Raw genomic sequence first — 17,234 nt, 5'->3', positions numbered from 1 at the left:
TAAAGAGAASCACTATTCCTTTCTGGGTTAATCTGTCCAAAGCATACTAAAACAGCACAGTAGCTGTAGATTGGGAAGTATCTTTATTCAGAGAAGAAATAAAGGAGGGCTCTGAGGAAGTGGTGCAACACAACTTGCCTTTATGTTCTGCCTAAAGAATGTGCTTTTTAGTATCTTCAGAAGGGAGCTAATTAGTTGTCTGAACTTCTGCCACTTGGTTTGTTTTTCTAACTGTCAAAAAATCACATAAGTACTAAAAAAATGTGTTTAAAAACCAAACTGCTTTGCTCTTATGTCTTCTGCTCCAGACACATGCTTTTCATCTGGAATTTCTTTTGGTAAATTATTACCATGGTGTCTGGCATTTCCTTTGGGACTGGGCTGTGCAAAGGATAGGACATGCATGGCTCATCCAGAACTGCAAGCACTGCTTTCAGAGCGCTCTGGGATGAATTCAGGACATGACACACAAATTTGTAAACCGGGATCACAAAACACCCAGTCAAGAAAGTACRTGATGAAAAATACTACTGTGACAGAAAGCTTTGGACAGGATCTGACTGTCCATCATGGCAAGATTGTTTACACCASAGCAACAAAGAATACAGCAGCTTTTTCATTCTGAGTGTGTATTTCAGGGCTTTGAAGGTTGATTATAAATGTACCCTATCTTGAAAGTGGACAAAAAAGACAAAAAATTTCCATGAGGTTGTGCAAACACAGTSCAGAACTCCTTTCTGCTTCCTGTCCAATTCCATACCTTAAAACTGAAGCTTTTTTACTTACAGTTTATAATAAGAAAGGCTGCAAGTTCAAGTGTGACCTGCAGCTATTCTCTTCCCCACACCTCTATAATGTACTTGAGGAACTTGTGTGAAAGGTGAACAGTGACGTTCAAGTCATCAAGTGAACATCCTGCTCATCTTGCAACATCAGCTGGAAGGAAATTGCTTTCAAACTGTACTCACCATTCCTTGATCAAAACCACTGTCACGTCTCCCTCCGAGAAGTGCAAACCAAATCCTTATGTACCAAGAATTGTGCATCACCATTGCTCCAGACCTGGGCATTATWAAGACACTATTGCCTGCAGCCTGCTTGTGTCCCAGCTGCAGGAGCTTCCTAGGCCTGCCRTGCTCATGCAGACTTTTGTCACTCCTCACACTCCGTGTGCAATCAGCATCAAATGTGCACTCAACACTAAAGTCACAGTAAAGCTCCTGTGCAGTAGGAGAAGAGTCAGAGCCACTCTGTGAGCTGGTGGTGGCTGTGAGAGTCTTACTGGCTTTGGTGGAACAGAACTCAGCCAAATGCCTCAGGTATAACTTCAAGTGAAAAGTGAAACTTGAAAACATGGGGAAAATCTTTTCAGGAGAGAGTCTTTCAAACCTTACCTAGGCCAAAAAGTAGATGAAGCATGAAGTCTGGCCAAGAAGAAACTCTCCTACGTGTCTTACATTTCACATTTATTGACAGTCTTTGAGAATCTCTTCTGGAGGACATTGTACTACCCAAGGAGTTTCTGTCCTCCAAAACTGCCTAAATCATGGGGAATTTGCAGGAGAAATAGAAATGTCCTCTGAAGAATATGTGTGCTTGACAGGACAAACCTTACAAAAGGCTGCCAGCTGGCGTGCAGTCACACATGCCGCTTCAGAAATGAAAATGATAAAACATTGGCTGGAATCAAAACACAAAATGACTCTTACCAGTTCCCAAACTCTCCTGTGGTTATTACACTTTAGWGGAATGGGGAAGGGAAAAGATTTTCTGTGGGTGATTAAACATTTGACTCCATGCCCTGTGCTCATAATGGATGGTTTCCTGATTAATTGTACTGGCACTGGATACCCCAACTGGTTGGACCTAACAAACAGGTATTGTCAGACCTTCGGGAAAAGGGTGCTGGGGAAAATCACACTCCCTGCTGCGGGTTCATATCCGTGATCTCCATGAGATATTTGGATGTTTGAGTTTGGTATTGACCACTAACGTTCTGTGTCACACAGCAACACAGCTGTTTATGCTAAGAAAAGTGGGCCAGCTCCTGGGTCCTGATCACATTGCTTCTTATGAGAGGAAATCAGCTCTGGACAGAAAGCAGGAGAAACAATGACATACAAGAGTAATTGCCACATCTTTCATTGAATCTGAATGACAAACGCTTTTCCTTAAATGAAGAGGAGAAGATGCTTTTATGCAAAGAGAATCCAATCCCAGAAATGACAAACACTGAAGCTTAATACTGAAGAGAGGGTAAGGTGGGAATGGTGGAAGGAGATTGGGACTATCTGAAATTCAGGACACATCTTAGGAATTGCTGAAGGTACAAACCCACTTGCAGTTCTGACTGTACCTGTCTAAGCCAGTCAGATCCTGGCTGATGMTGGTTTGGTGAACATCAGGCCCACRGGCATCAATCAGTCATACAGAGATAGGAYCTACCTCAGATGAAGAAGATAGATCTGGGTAGGAAGTGATTACAAATCACTGCTTTAAACTGTCCACTCACTTTCTTTTGAGGAGTTAAAGATTAACTTGCTTATTTTTTTTCCCCCAAAGCACCAGGATGAATTGCAAATGCACTAGAAACKCAGTGTGCAGAGGAGATGTGATTCACTGTATAAACACCAAGATAGTTAGGCAGAGATTTGCCCTGCTGAACAATGGTATTTCAAATTTCAAGTTCACAAAAGCTGAGATATTCTATACAAATACAGAGTTGCTTTCCAGAACTGCTGAAATTCTGCAGGCAATCTACAGAGGCTTAAAATAATATAAATTCTGTCTTTGTATCACTGGGTCTTAAAATATCTAGAGAGCTACTTGTGAGTACTTGGAAAAAATCCAGGGTGCAAGTTCCCAAACTCTCCCTGTTACACAAGTATTTTGGTTTGCTGTTACATAGATGTGAGGAGTGGGAGAATGCAAACAGGTCACACCTGAAGCATTTGTTTGACCTGCTGCTAACTCATGATCAGYGTTACAAAATTCACCAGAGGTAAAGGAAGTTCCCTATGGCAGGAGTTGTCAATGAATCAATATAATGTAAATTATTCCCTGGGGTTTTCCATTTCATGTAGGAATGAAACAACATGAAATGAAGAAAAGAAGAGGCAAATCCAGTGACAAGAATAATTAGTTTGATTTCCCTGAAAACCATTATTTTCCAGCACAGTGTTACCAAGCAGGAAAAGCAGATGTTGGAGGTGCTGCCTTTGCTCTTTGKTTTTGAASAGCAGGACTGGGTGGGAAGACAYAAGACCCAGGGTCTGTTCCCATCAYAGCTGACCTTMYCAACCTCTGCAATAGKGAGATGTAACTGYAACACAAAYCCTYATTTGTACCTATTAGAAAGGAAAACCTATCTCTGTCACACCAAATATTGAAAATTACCATAGCACAGAACAAGCAAACACAGATTGTTAATCTGCACAAATCAACGCCACGCACTCAGCTGGGCAAATATTCAACCTGTAAATAAACCAGCAGTGCTGAATAATAGTTATCTGTCCGATAAYTTTTCTGCAGTGTCTAACCAGCAGRTTCTGCTGCAGTTCCCAGCAGCAGCAGCAGAATCCCCAGGATGTACTTGTACTGTTTTCACACTTGAGGTTTGCCCTCAGCTGCGGTGTCAGAGGTTGCTGTTTGAGGACCTAGAAGCTCTGTTTTGGTTTTACATGATGTAAACATAGGCAGAGTGTGCTCAATGATGGTCAATCCCACGGGAAGCCAGATTCTCTTACAATAGAGATGGGCCCTTGTGGATAAAATGCAGTTGCAGATTCCTTCCTCTCCTTCCTCTCCAAGTTCTTTTGTCTTCACCTTTCATTCTCTCAGCACTACACCTGTGAGACCTCTGTCTCTGCCTCAGACTGCTCTTTCCTACAGACAGCTAAAACTTTTGAAATAAAAAAAATGTCTTCATGATTTACCCAAAGAATTTGAGGCCAATGCACTCTCTTTGTCTTCTCRTAGCTATTGTGCTTTGCACCATCTCACTGCCTCTGAGTTCAGGACCTTGTTCTCTTCAGATCTACATCCARTGTTGAAGGGTGACTATTGATTTTGTTTATTCCTGATTCACATCAGTAAGGGGTGATTAAAATTGCAATGCCCATGGAATRYAGCATGTTAATTCTGCTTTGCTTTMATTCTTGAAAATACTATAGCTTTGGAAAAGCTGTCATTATTTAGTCCTCCTCCCCCAAGCAGGCAAACTTAGAAAACAGGCTTCTAGTTYTGGGACAGCTGAGGGGATATAGACTGGCAAAGGTGGGCCAGGGAGTCAGGGAGGGAGCAAAGCAATTGCTACTCCTAAGTATCTTCTCCAGTCCTTTCCCTATTCTCAACTACTCTTTCTGCTCAGTCCTGGCTTTGTCACACTAAATAAAATATTTTTCTGAGTAACTCTTTTGTTTGTGTATTGTAATGGGCTTTCAGTTACATATGATGATTAATGAAAAAAGGTATCTATCTAATAGGAAAGACAATACATGGTGATACCAGCTGCAACACTGGAAAGTCCCTGAGTAATCCTATTGCAATTAGTTTTTTTCTTAAAAAGGCAACTAATGCAATTAAACTGGTCACTTTTGTTCTTTGAAAAAGGTGTTGCATGCAAAGTAGCCTGAACATTCTGATAATGCTTCAGGCAGCATCCTGTCCATTTCCACTTTTTCTTCTTTTTTTTTTTCCCCAATAATCCTGTCCATTTCCACTTTTTCTTCTTTTTTTTTTTCCCCAATACTACTTCCCTTTCTGGAGATGATTTCACTTCCTATGCAGTTACTACATACATGGGGAAAACCCAGGAATACACAAAGGCAGATATTTTCCATCAAACTCGATCGTAAATGGCTTTTGTTGTATTGTGAATTGGCCAAAGGGCTCAGAAAGGAAGGGCTGCAATTCTGGATTCCTTGAGACTGCTGAAAAATGTGACCCAAGCTCTGAGTCAAGCAGAAATGTTCAGTGGAAGCTCAGGGACTGGGCTGAAGCAAAGCTCACCATCACCGCTAGTGAAGTTTAGATGCACAACTGTGATTATTAAATGCATAGCACTMGGGCTCAGAACAGGCAGCAGGATGAACACTGGGAAATCAAGCTGGCTAGCAGGAAATTCAGAAGAGTGCTAAAGAAGTGCTAGCAATGGTTTTAGGTGTGTTATGGAATTGTGTATTACCAGAGCACCTGCTTGTGCAGCAGGGACATCCATGTGCTGTATCCTCTCAGGACAGAACTCCAGAGTGCTTCTCCTGCCCCTAAAGCAGAGATCTCATCAGCRGGGCAGATGGAAAAAACCATTCACCAGCAGAGGTGTTGCAATTGTGCCTTTCTGCAGCAAGGATCACGGACTGCACGGAAAGTACAGGAACAGGGATCATCATCTCCTGCGCTGTGAGGAAGTCGTGCTGCGGTACAGCAGAGCTCTGCCTCTCATCCTTCTTCTCAGAAGACTGTGCAATTTTATGACTAATTAAYACTCCTTTCTTAAAGCATTTGCACAATGACCTTTGTAACACCTGGCCAGTGCASGACTGATTTGGCAGAGACCCTCCACTCCATACCCAGCACTTCTAAAAATGAACAAAAGCCATTTCCATTTTTGTAAGTTAGATTAAATATTAAACACAAGCAGGCTCAGGAAGAGGGGAGGAAGAAGCCACACAAATTTCAGTGAGCCTCCCCTGAGAGGAGGGCTCAGCAAAACAAGTCAGGCTTGTAGAATTGCATTAACTAAAAAAAAGAGAATTAATATCTTTGGACATGACTGACCAGACAGCGGAAACTCATAAGAAGACAGATACTAAACATGGATCTCATGGTTACATTTCTAATTACAGCCCTTTATTCTGTATTTTTGGATAAAAGTCATTCAGTGTGACAATTGGCAGACTTAAAATCTTGGGTGGTTTGTTGATATCTAATTAAGGACTAGTTGGTGCGGGGGGAAACATAGAATTATGGCATTTGTAATTAAATTCTATAATTAAATTCTCTGTTTGGCCCTCTCAAGTCAGCCAACTTGCCTCAGGAAAGAYTCACAAAAGAGATCATCTCGCTGCCATATCACAGGTGACACTGTGACACTGTAAAGACCCAGACTGTCAGGAAAAAACACAAAGAAGTGGAGGTTGGTTTCCTATAGCAGAWAAGAATATGGAGAGACTTTGCATACAGGGTCACAGAAGTGTAAGAAATTGAGATGAAGAAATTGCCTGAAGGAAATCTAAAGCTGACACAGGACTATCCTTTCCTGTTCAACTAATACTCTTTCAAAAAAACCCCACAGGTCACATGGACTGACTCAGCTGCTCAGCAATTTTTAAATCATCTTTTACATGTTCAGATGTAAAATTCCAGGCATGAGGCAAGATTACTAAAGATAGTGGTGAACAATAATTGAGGGAAATTAGGACAGAGCACAGCAAGGAGTTCCCCAGGGGAAAAAAAATCCTCACTTCTCATGTGAGCATAAGGAAATGTAAATATCCTGGGCACTCAAATCAGAGAGGATTGGGCAGGAGCACACTGAAGATTATCAACAAACTACAATGTTTTCACTCGGGTACCTCAGCCTSTCTCCTGCCCTTTGTTTTCTACAGCACAACTGATGTGGAAACCTTGAGAAGTGGAATTATTGAATTTTATGCCTGCTGCAGTACCTCCAAATTGATTTAACTTTCCAGCACATACCAATTTGCCATGTGGTTTGGACAGGGACTTTTGTACCACCCATCAGTGTCAATAGTTGGATGCAGGACAGTCTGCATTCCTGTGTGTCATATACTGCTGATAAGCACATCAGTACTCAGAAATCTTATCACTTGGAAGCTGTTAAAGCACTCTCATGCCAAGAGAATGGAGGCTTCTCAATAACTGTATTTCTGACCCTTATGACAAACAAGTGTTTATACAGCTGAAGGCTATCAGATATCGCTTATGGCCCTCATATTTAAGGTTTAGAATGGCTCTCTTCAGTCAGTGTGTGAGCACTGGAATTCCAGCAGCTCTTGATTCACCTGCCTCACGTCTCCAAAACAAGGTCCTCTTAAATCAATTGGAACAGCAGCTCCTCTCTTTGGCCCAGATCACACAGTTCACAGTAAGACATGTGACCTTTTCATTCAGAGTTCATCTCTTCTGRCTTCTCTTTGTAACCACAGGAGAGATTTTATCTTTGTTGACTCTGAGCTTTTCACAGGCCACTCCTGAGCTCTCACACAGCTGAACAACACTTTGTAAAAAGAGATTGACCTGGAGACGTGATAAATGCCTACAAAATTATGAAGCCAGTGGAAATCAGGGATAAGGATCAATATCTGATTCTTGTTATTCTGCAAAAGAATCAGCAGGCAGTAAGTGAAACCACATTCAAACTACAAGGGATAAGCCTCAAAGACACTTCATCTTTTCTTACACATTCCTAGACACCTGCTGATGGCTAAGGTTGAAGAGCACAATCCAAAGGCAGACCTCAGGTCTGACAAGCWAGGGCTGTAATTAAGTGTTTATATGTTAGCTAATCCAGCTCTATTTGCTGCAAGCTGTAAGGTGACAGCAAAAACAGGTGTTTAATTCCGTAGCTTCTGGAATAGCTACTGATCAGGTTCTGTTCTCTCAGGCTATTTATAAACTACAGACACTGATAGRCATGSTGGTAAGTGGAATTCTGTCTGTCAYATGTAAATCTCTTRGACTTTCATGATCAGTYGGAGAACAATAACCTGTATTTATTCACATCTGGCCCTATGCTCTGCTCCTGTGACTTCCCCATCACCTGGCAGAAGAAGAAAATTTAAATTTGCAGAAGTGCCTTGTTTTATTTCAGAAGCAGAATCCTACAGAGGCTTTTAGAATTTGCCTCTACCCAAACTCAATGAAGCAAATAGCTAAGAGGTTCTGGCTTCAGAAGAAGCAGTCACCCTCAAAAAACAAAATCCACCTCAGGTTAGGCAAAGCAATTCATCATACTGTAGTAACACATTCTGTATGTTCTCAGTGGTATTACAGAGTCAGTCTGCATTCTCTTGCTTATTTCAATGAAACTAGATTTGAATTCATCAGAATACTGTAAGTATTTCTGCTACAGTTATCTCAGATTTCTTTTTGATGTACATGAATATAAGGACAAGGAGAGCTAGTAGCTATCATTTCTAGAATGATTAGCTCCTACTTCTATCATGTCTTAAAATAGGAAAGAAAAGATTGAAGTCCAAGGACACAGAGATGGAAAATCACATAGCAAATGCCTTTGACCTGTGATGGAAAGTCACAAGGAGGACAAAAGAAGTACAAACTCCCTACAGAGTCCACATGGTTTAGTACAGGGCTATTCTCCCTGTCTCTATTTCATAAAGAGCTTTCTATGAATGAGAAGCACTTTTGTGGTCATGAAGGGAAAGGAGCTGTGAGTCAGTGCTCCCAGCATCTCGCAGGGTCGGAGTTTCCATGGGTATGAGCCACCCGTGATGCCGGAGTGCCCCGGGTGGCCCAGGCAGGATATAAACACAGCCAGTCCCAGAGCACAGGCACTTGCCACCTGGCATCTGCCAGAGCTCACCCCGCCACAGAGCCAGGCCTGGGCCACACGAGCAACACAAGCATCATGATGGGCAAAACTGTGACTGCTCTCCTGATCCTCCTCCTGATCTCAGCTCTTGGAACACAAGGTAAAGAAGCCCTTTCTAAAACTCTCCTGGCTAATGGCCACAGCAAATGCTGATGGGGAGACGCAGTGCTGTCTTACAAGTGCAGACAAGGACTCTCCTAATGCTGTCAGGAAAAACCCCCATGTTGTGCTTCCAGTAAAAATAGTGAAACATTCCACCTTTTTTTGTGTTCCAGGTGAGGTTATGCCACGCTCGGCCATTGAACTCCGGTGCCAGTGCATAAACACCCATTCCAGGTTCATCCATCCCAAGTTCATCCAAAACGTGAACCTCACCCCTAGCGGGCCTCACTGCAAGAATGTTGAAGTCATGTAAGTATTTTGCAAAACCTTCCTGATTACTTAGGAAGAAGGAAGCAGATTTTGCATTCAGGATGGTGCAAGTGTTCTGTGAGTGGGGTGAGCAGCCACCAGAAGAAGCTGCTCAGGAAGCAGAACAGCAACACTCCTGGTTCCCACAGACCATGTGTTATGTGTTGTGAGCTGCATGCTGTTTTGCCAGTCTCTGTTTTTTAAATACATGCAATATTTGACTTAAATTTGCAGTCATCAGGCAGTTCTAAAACTCTGAATTCTACCAGAGCCACTCAGAGCAAGTAATCAAAATATCAATTTTAAGGGCTAGGTCAAAAAAGTGATCACACTTCTASTCAAGTCAATGATAAAACTACCATTAGCATACAAAACATACATTCCAGTTGTATTCCAGTACTTTTACTGTAAGAAACCAAATTCCTGTGGACTGAGCAATACAATTTCTGAATTGATCTGAAACCAGTTAAAAAACCTCTTTACGTTTGGCTACAGCCTCGGTTTATAGGGTTTGAAGGGGTTTTAAGGGGAATACGTTAGTGTATCCCTAGAATGATGTTATGAGAGAAAGGTGACATTACCTTGGATTTCACTAAGTACCCTTTCCCCTTCCTTTCCTCCGTGTTGCAGCGCTACCCTGAGAGATGGCAGAGAAGTGTGCCTGGAGCCCACTGCTCCCTGGGTGAAGCTSATCATCAAGGCAATTCTGGACAAGTGAGTCATTTCTCCTCAATAAGCACAGCTCATTGAAAACCGGTATTTTAATTGAACTACCAAACACAGCATGAGATGTGAAGTGTGAAGTGCTCCAAAATTCTGTCTCCCCAGGCAGTTATTATTTCTTGTGTTCACTAATTGAGACAAACACTGTGATTGCTTTGAGCCGTAATTATGGAATTAGTTATTGAACCCTTATTGTGCCACACATCCATGGGAAGGTTACCTTCATCTCCCATAAGGCACAAGGATTTTGAGAACCTGCAGCACAACTGCTCAGGAAATCCAGSTATTAACTGACTGGTTTTCTTTTGCTTGCAGTGGCAGAAAGCAGGATCAGCTTTTCAAACTAATGGCATATAGATAAGTGGGGCTAAAATCAGGCTTCACTTGTCAAATGAAGCATCAAACTGTGGAAATTCACCATTATTGAATCCTTTTGGTGTGTCATGATGTACCAGTACCCCTTGGGTTCAGTCACAACTTTTCAGGGTCRTGGGCAGAAGCACAAAGTGGTGGATTTCAGCTGATGCCAGCAAGTCTTACCTGTTTGATTTTTRACAGCCTCCTTTCCCATCTTCTTTCTTTCTAGGGCCAACACCAAATCTGAGACAGTGTCCTAAAGCAAAGAAGAAAAATATTCTAACTCTTTCAGCGAGGTGAAAAGGGAAGATCCTCACCCAACTTCTGACAGCTGACCTCCTYCTGCCTCCCATGTTCACAATTTCACAGCATCTAGAATATGTATTCCCCAGTCTGTAGTTAATTGACAAATGACACTTCTAGTCTTTTAAAGAAAGGAAAGAAACCACTGACAYCAAAACAAGAAGGCAAAAGAAACAGTTTGTGGAAGAATATGGAGATGATTCTGAAACAGTTTTTGCTAAACACAGCTGGAACAGTGCAGTGCATACCCAGCAGAGCTTTCACTAAATGACTCCTTCCTTTTTTGCTAACAGTTTAGGAAAAGACCAGCAACAACTTCAGCTGTACCTGAGCCACTGCCACTCACAGTGGGCTACTGGCCGAAAAGGCGAGAATTGCAGAATTAACATGTCAAAATTCTGCTACATTAGGTTTTGTGTCATCATTTTCAAGCTATTACTTAATGTGAATTAGTGTTGTAAAGCTATAAACATATGTTTTAATGCCATCTTTTGGCTAGGGAAAAAGCACTTTATTTATTTATAGAATTATTTTTATTATTTATTTATTTATATAATTATTTTTTATTATTTATTTATTTATTTATTTATGGAAGAGTTTTATCTTTATGCACCTAATAAATGCTTGCTGAAATATTTTCACTCAAATATTGTTTGTTATTAATTTTCTCATTGAAATACAGAACTGAAAGAAAGAGGAAACATTTTCCTTCATTTTGTATCACATCATGGGTTCCCAGAAAGGCAAGGTGTGTCTGAGTTGTGGGGGACAGCAAATTGAAAGAGCAAGTTGCTGCCTCTGTAAAGTGTATATAATTGACAATCAGAGGAAATAAGAAGGTTATCTTTTCTTGTCAGACTCAGTGTTTACAGAGGTTTGGATGATAAAATTCCCAGATAGYAATGAACAAATACTGGTTAGTCACAGAAACTGCAAGGCTATAGCAGTGTGGTGCTCTGACAGTGCAGCAGCTGAATTCATGGTAATGAGCAAGGGTTTTCATTAACTTAAATAAACAGAATGATCTGATAAACATTAAGGAAGTTGATGAGCATCCTCCCTAATTCCCATGAGGAGGGAGGATTGCATTAGGGGAAATCCTGAGCAACAGAGCTGTGATTGTATGGCCTCACATCTACCTGTAGCACAGCAATTTACTGAGGAATGTTGAAATTCAAGTGCTGAACACTYGAGAAATGGGAAAGTTGAGCAAATATTTTGATATTTGCTTAGGTTCAGTCTTYTCCAGCAAGGAGCCACTCCATATTCTGCACAACCAGCTCATGTTTGCTCAAGGTGCAAGACATGAAGGGAGCTTTTGGCAGAGTTTTGAGCAAGTTCTTGTGCAAGAAGACAACTGTTCTGACCACAATTTGCYCCCCATCCCCATATTTGCCCTTGTCCCACTGCACAGCATTGTACAGCCTGCTAGATCTCAGAAYGGGAAGCAGTCAAAGTTTCTCAAGGAGACAGGTTTTGTTCAGACTTGTCTTACAAYTCTAAGCCTTCCTGTTTCCCGAGGGATTTTTACAAACTGCCTTCTTCCAGAGATCTAATTTGAAGACAAGGATGTTGCAAGTATCAACCAAGAATGGGGAGAGGTTGGGAAGAACAACTTGATTTGCACAGGCATAACATTATGGGTGTATCCTAAAAATCTGGCACTGGTTTCAGTGTAACACAGTAGCCTTTGCCACCAGCAAAATCCAGTCAAGATTTTGGGAACTGAACTGCAGCTGAGGAAGGGTTCTTCTCATGAGTTCTTCTGTCCAAAATGTCAGCAATGGTTGCACTCACAGGACCCTGGGCAGGGCATCTGCACCTTCCTCTGTAGGCTCATTGGTGAGAGGTGGCTCTGAGGGTAGAAATCATAACACATTACATCTCTGTTTTGTGTGCAGTCACAGAATACCTGCTTTAGAAGCACAGCAACCAGCCTCACGCTTTCAAAAATGTGTTTCAGTGCTCTTGGAGACTGCTAAGGATGCACCGTGGCTCTTCTGACTCAGTGTCTACCTTCGTCAGACAGGGCTGTTTTTCCGTGTTGGCAGAAGTCACTTATGACATGTGCTTATCTGTTGTTTTAAACACCTGTGATTATTCTAAATGCACGAGGTTAGAAAGAAAAACAAGCAACTTTCTAAAGTGCTTATTTTAACCAGGTGTCATTACAGCCTTTATTGCCAGACACCTTCTCCTTTCATGTTCTGAGCAGATGAAAGTTTCAGAAGAGCTTAAGTGACTTCGGTGACAATGCCTCAGTCATTTTAAGCTCATTATTTCCTGCTTAATKACTAGAATGACTTTTCAGTACAGAATAAAGCATCTAAATCCCTTTAGCCAAACTGAAAATGACAAAATCCTTTCAGAGAACAAGAAAATCTAGTTGTGCCTTGCCTCATAAAACACTGGCTAAAAAACTTAATTGAATCCATATTAAAATRCAGTGTGTAAGATTGGGATGAAAAGTTCCTGTTATTATGTTGGGTAAATGTTTTTGCACAAGGCATATAAACATGATGCAAAGAGCTGAACAGAGATTCTATATTCACAGAGGAGGGAAMAAGTCCCTTTATTTTGGCTCAGTGGCACATCTGGTTATGTATTGATTCCCAGGTGCATGCTCAGCATTTTTGGCTAAAGCTAATATCCCGTGATGAAGTGCAAACAGAAAGAGATGGAGAACAATAACAATTCAAAGAAATAATTGAAAATATTTCAGCAAAAGCTAGGGAAGTTTGAAGTACCACAGAATGGACTGCGCAGAGGTTTGGATTTCTTATGCAACCCTGTCATGTGTTAGGAAAGCTGCATGTGCAGAMCCCACTCCTCAGCACTCCAGCTGCTGGGAGTGCACCTTTGAGATATAAAACCTGATGGGAAACAGCACCAGAGTGGGAACTCTGTCAAGAACAAAACGTGCACAGCAATGGACTGCAAATCTGTTGCTATCACTTTGGTTCTTTGCTTGGTCTCAGTGGCAGGGTCAGAAGGTAAGAAAATTATTTCTTAAAACTCATGTAAGCAATGAATAAGTATACACATGCAAATGCAAGCGGGCTTACGCTATGTCCATGATGACATTTTGCAAGAGAATTGCATCCTCAATAAGCTGTCATTCAGAAGGGAAAAGGATCATTTGTACCTGTTAGGATGCTGTGGATGTTTCCAGGAATAAAATATTTTTCTGTCAGGAAATGAGTTTATTCCTATGCCATAATATATGCTTGTCTCTATATTTTAAGAAGTGTTTGAATTAAAACAGGATCTTTTTTCCTAAGCATGTTCATATATCTCTTCTTTTCCAAATGACAATTTCATCCTATTTGCATTTTTATCCTCGGTAGGCAGGTTGATGACAGAGCAAGAACTATCCCGTTTGCAAGACAGAATAAAGAATATGAGCAGATTATCATGGCAGAAATGTGGCAATCCAAGTTTAAACTAAAATGCACCTGCATTTGTGCAGATGTGGTTAATTTTATGTCAGCATCCAGCAGTTCTGAGTGTCTGAGGAACAAAATTGAAGCTACAGGAGGGAATACAGTTTGCTTCAGGGGAGCARATAAAGAGACTGTTCATGTACCTAAACATAAGTGAGTTTTGTTCCACAGGTAAGGCCCTGGAGAAGACAGGTGAAAGAGGATCCCAATGCCAGTGCATAAGTACTCATTCCAAGTTCATCCCTCCCAAGACTGTTCAGGATGTAAGAATACGCCAAAGAGGACCTCATTGCAAAAATGTGGAAATCATGTGAGCACTTTTGCTGAACAGCATCTTGCTTCCAACAGGAGGAACGAACTCAGCATTTCTTGCCCTATTCACTCATGTAATTCAAGGACAAGGATGTTTCCCCTGCAAAGCATTGTGGACATGCAGTGTCAGGAATGAGGCCTTCTGTCCAGACAAATGAGCTAATTCCCAGCCAGTATTACAAGCAGCTTCCAGACAGTATTTTAAATCTCTCTCTGCTGTTATCTTACTTATGACCAACGTCAGAGGGGAGAATCAGATTCTCACAACACATTCAGGGCACAATTAATAACATAGACAATGAAGAATTGACCAAAGATACAAATTTGATCCTCTTCACATGAGTTAAAACAATGTCCTCTGACTTGGCCTGCATGTGACAAAGTTAGAAAGGCCCCAGATAATTTCCTGTGTGAGAATTGCACATGGAGTATTTCCCTGTGTGAGGAGCGTGGAATTTGGATTACATTCCRTGTGGGTACAAAATAAAAGATACCAAAAGTTTCATCTAAATTTCACTCCTGGAACTAGTCACAATAACTGTACCAGTGCAGTCAGTAAACAGAAGGGATCAGTCAGGTTTTTATGCTTTCACTACAGTTTCTGAAGCAAATAATGGCTGTACAATCATACTGTCTGTGCAGCACTGCATGGCATCCAGTCCCACCTCACTAGGAGTTAATAATTTAAGCCAGGTTTAGTTAAAAAAACAACTTTTCCAGCTATTTAAGTTCTTGAAAGATCAGCTAAACTATGACCAGATAGAAAACTGAAACCAAATASTAAATTCATTGGGCTCATTAGTAGTTTAGAGCATAAACACCTATAATGATATAATTCGTAAAAAACTGCTAACAAATAAGACAGAACCAAACAGGTCCTTCATCTACTTGATGGACAAATGGCAAAGAGAAATTTCCAGCCATAAGGAGAAATGTGAGGGACACGTCTGGCCTTATCTTCTCCATTTGTTTCTCCTCAGAGCTACGCTGAAAGATGGCAGGGAAGTGTGTGTGGAACCCACTGCACCCTSGATCAGGCTCACTCTAAAGGCTCTGCTGGCCAGGTAAATTGTTTTCTTTACTAGAACACCATCAGTTAAAGGCTCATTTTAGAAGGCTGCTTAAATTATTCCCATGCAAATGTTCCCCCTCTTCAGGTATTAGTAACTCTTTCTGTCAGTTCTCTGTAAAGCAGCATTGCTACAAGCCTGAGGAGTCACAGTTTCCTTTGATCCCTTCCTGGTGTGTTAAAGCACCCAAAAGGCCGTGGCTATGATGCCCCTACACCTCTGCTGAGAGTCAGCACAGTGCACATTTGACACTTCCAGAAACCAAGGTCTCACAGACTCACTCCCTCTTTCTGGGTATAATTCGGATGTGCAGCTGACATTTCCAAGAGCTTTCACTGCTGCMGACAGGGACTGTCAAATTCTTACTYTGCACACAGGCAGAYRGAARTMTTTTCCATTGGTGCAGTTCATGCAGGAACAGTTTTGTGTGTTTTTTGTCTTTGCACAAATGTCAAKTGGCTGGTACAGTAAAAATAAGTCATTATCAATTYGTGAGCTCTCCTTTAGCTTGTATTAATAGTAATTGTTTCTTTAATTAATTTCTGACTTCACTTTATACTTAATCTAATTACAGGGCCAGGGACAACGTTGAGTCATCAGTCAAAGAAATGCCAAGGAAAAATAAACCTTGGATTTCTGCAAGCATATGAAATGAGAGGAAACATTGCTGATGAGAATGCCCCCTCTGCTACATTACTACAGCTGATTTTTTTTTTCCCTGAGATGGCTGTTGATTCATCTYATTTCCTTTGCTGTGTCTCTCTCTAAACTTTTGTCTGTGATAGATCAAAGAGTTTAAGCTTAATGAATGTTTTAGTGTTGTAAAGATGTAAATAGACAAGATGAAATTACCCTTAACTGGCCTTACTTGAAACAGAAATAAAATGGMTACAATTTGCAAACACATGAATAAACACATCTTAAGGAAGCATCTGTGCAGCTTTGCAGGAAGTCATCTTTCACAAACTTGTTGCAGTAATTTGAAGGTGACTAGAAGACCATGTACGTGGCAGGTCTCACAGGTAGAGTCAGATTGCTTTTCTGAAATCCTTTCACAGCCCTCACCAAACATTGAGATAATAAGGCTAAGAAAAAAAGACTTGAAAAGGGATAAATAACAGATGATTACATAGAGGCGAAGGGCAGAATGAAAAGATCAGCTTTTATTGATAAAGGAACCCATGGATTCCTACACATTCTTGTGTAGTGTCCTGTTTGGTTTGGCAGTCCCACAAGGGGTCAGGGAAGGTCATTTGCTGTGAATTGAAGTATGCTGAGGATGCTGAATGATGATGTAAAAACAAAGCTCAACTGTAAAGAACTTCAGAAAAACCKTAGGAAACTCACTGATCAGGCAACAAACTGCCAGGTGAGATTCCCTGAAGGAAGTAGGAAACATGATTCACATAGGAAAAAATGACAAAGCTCGTATAAAAATAAGACATTCTAGGCTGACCATTAGTACATAGGAGAGAGATCTGGGGATGATGCTAGGTGTATGATAGGAATATCAGAGCAGGGAATGAAGAGTGTTTGTGAGTGACTTGGACTGGTATTTGACTGGGTGTARGGAAGGTGCAAGCAAGCACAGGCTGATACCTCCCTTACCTCCTGTGAAGTGTTTCACTGTCTCATCAACAGCTCCCAGTCACTGCCAGCCTCGGGGTGAATACTGGGAGTTCAYGACTTTCAGAAGGGAGCAGCTAAAAATAGAGATACTACATCACCTGTGTTACTTCTATTTGTTGTGCTGGAGTTTCCTCTTACAGACAGGAAGATGCAGGCAGAGAGATACATATATACCAAAASAAGTATAAAAACCATATTTTTGAAGAAAAAACCAAAATTATTTATTTCAATATAAGAGACAATTTTTGGTCTTTTTTTCTSTCATGCCAGTTCGCAGAATAGTCTGAGTTGGAAGGGACTGAGATGGATCATTGAGTGAAAGGCCAATATGGGGATTGAACCTGTGACCTTGGCATTATTAGCACCATGTTCAACCTGACATTATAATAGACCACATTTTTTGCTTTACAA

The 17,234-nt window shown here is 41.2% G+C and overlaps 2 protein-coding genes across 2 annotated transcripts; both read left to right on the top strand.

Annotated features, from left to right (window-relative positions):
* Nucleotides 1-8,551: 8,551 nt before the first annotated feature.
* LOC130582875 (interleukin-8-like) lies at nt 8,552-10,871 on the top strand. The gene is made up of 4 exons (XM_057381824.1): nt 8,552-8,675; nt 8,851-8,986; nt 9,617-9,700; nt 10,296-10,871. The coding sequence occupies exons 1-4, from the start codon at nt 8,612-8,614 to the stop codon at nt 10,324-10,326; spliced, it is 315 nt and encodes a 104-aa protein (XP_057237807.1). The 5' UTR covers nt 8,552-8,611; the 3' UTR covers nt 10,327-10,871.
* Nucleotides 10,872-13,298: 2,427 nt separating this feature from the next.
* LOC130582877 (interleukin-8-like) lies at nt 13,299-15,844 on the top strand. The gene is made up of 4 exons (XM_057381826.1): nt 13,299-13,362; nt 13,984-14,122; nt 15,105-15,188; nt 15,769-15,844. The coding sequence occupies exons 1-4, from the start codon at nt 13,299-13,301 to the stop codon at nt 15,842-15,844; spliced, it is 363 nt and encodes a 120-aa protein (XP_057237809.1).
* Nucleotides 15,845-17,234: the final 1,390 nt, after the last annotated feature.

Source organism: Malurus melanocephalus, unplaced genomic scaffold (genome assembly GCF_030028575.1).
Source record: "Malurus melanocephalus ecotype Western Australia unplaced genomic scaffold, MMel_1.1 scaffold_533, whole genome shotgun sequence".
NCBI lineage: Eukaryota > Metazoa > Chordata > Aves > Passeriformes > Maluridae > Malurus > Malurus melanocephalus.
The sequence above is the reverse complement of the archived record's forward strand: the minus strand, read 5'-3'. Positions and strand labels throughout refer to the sequence as shown.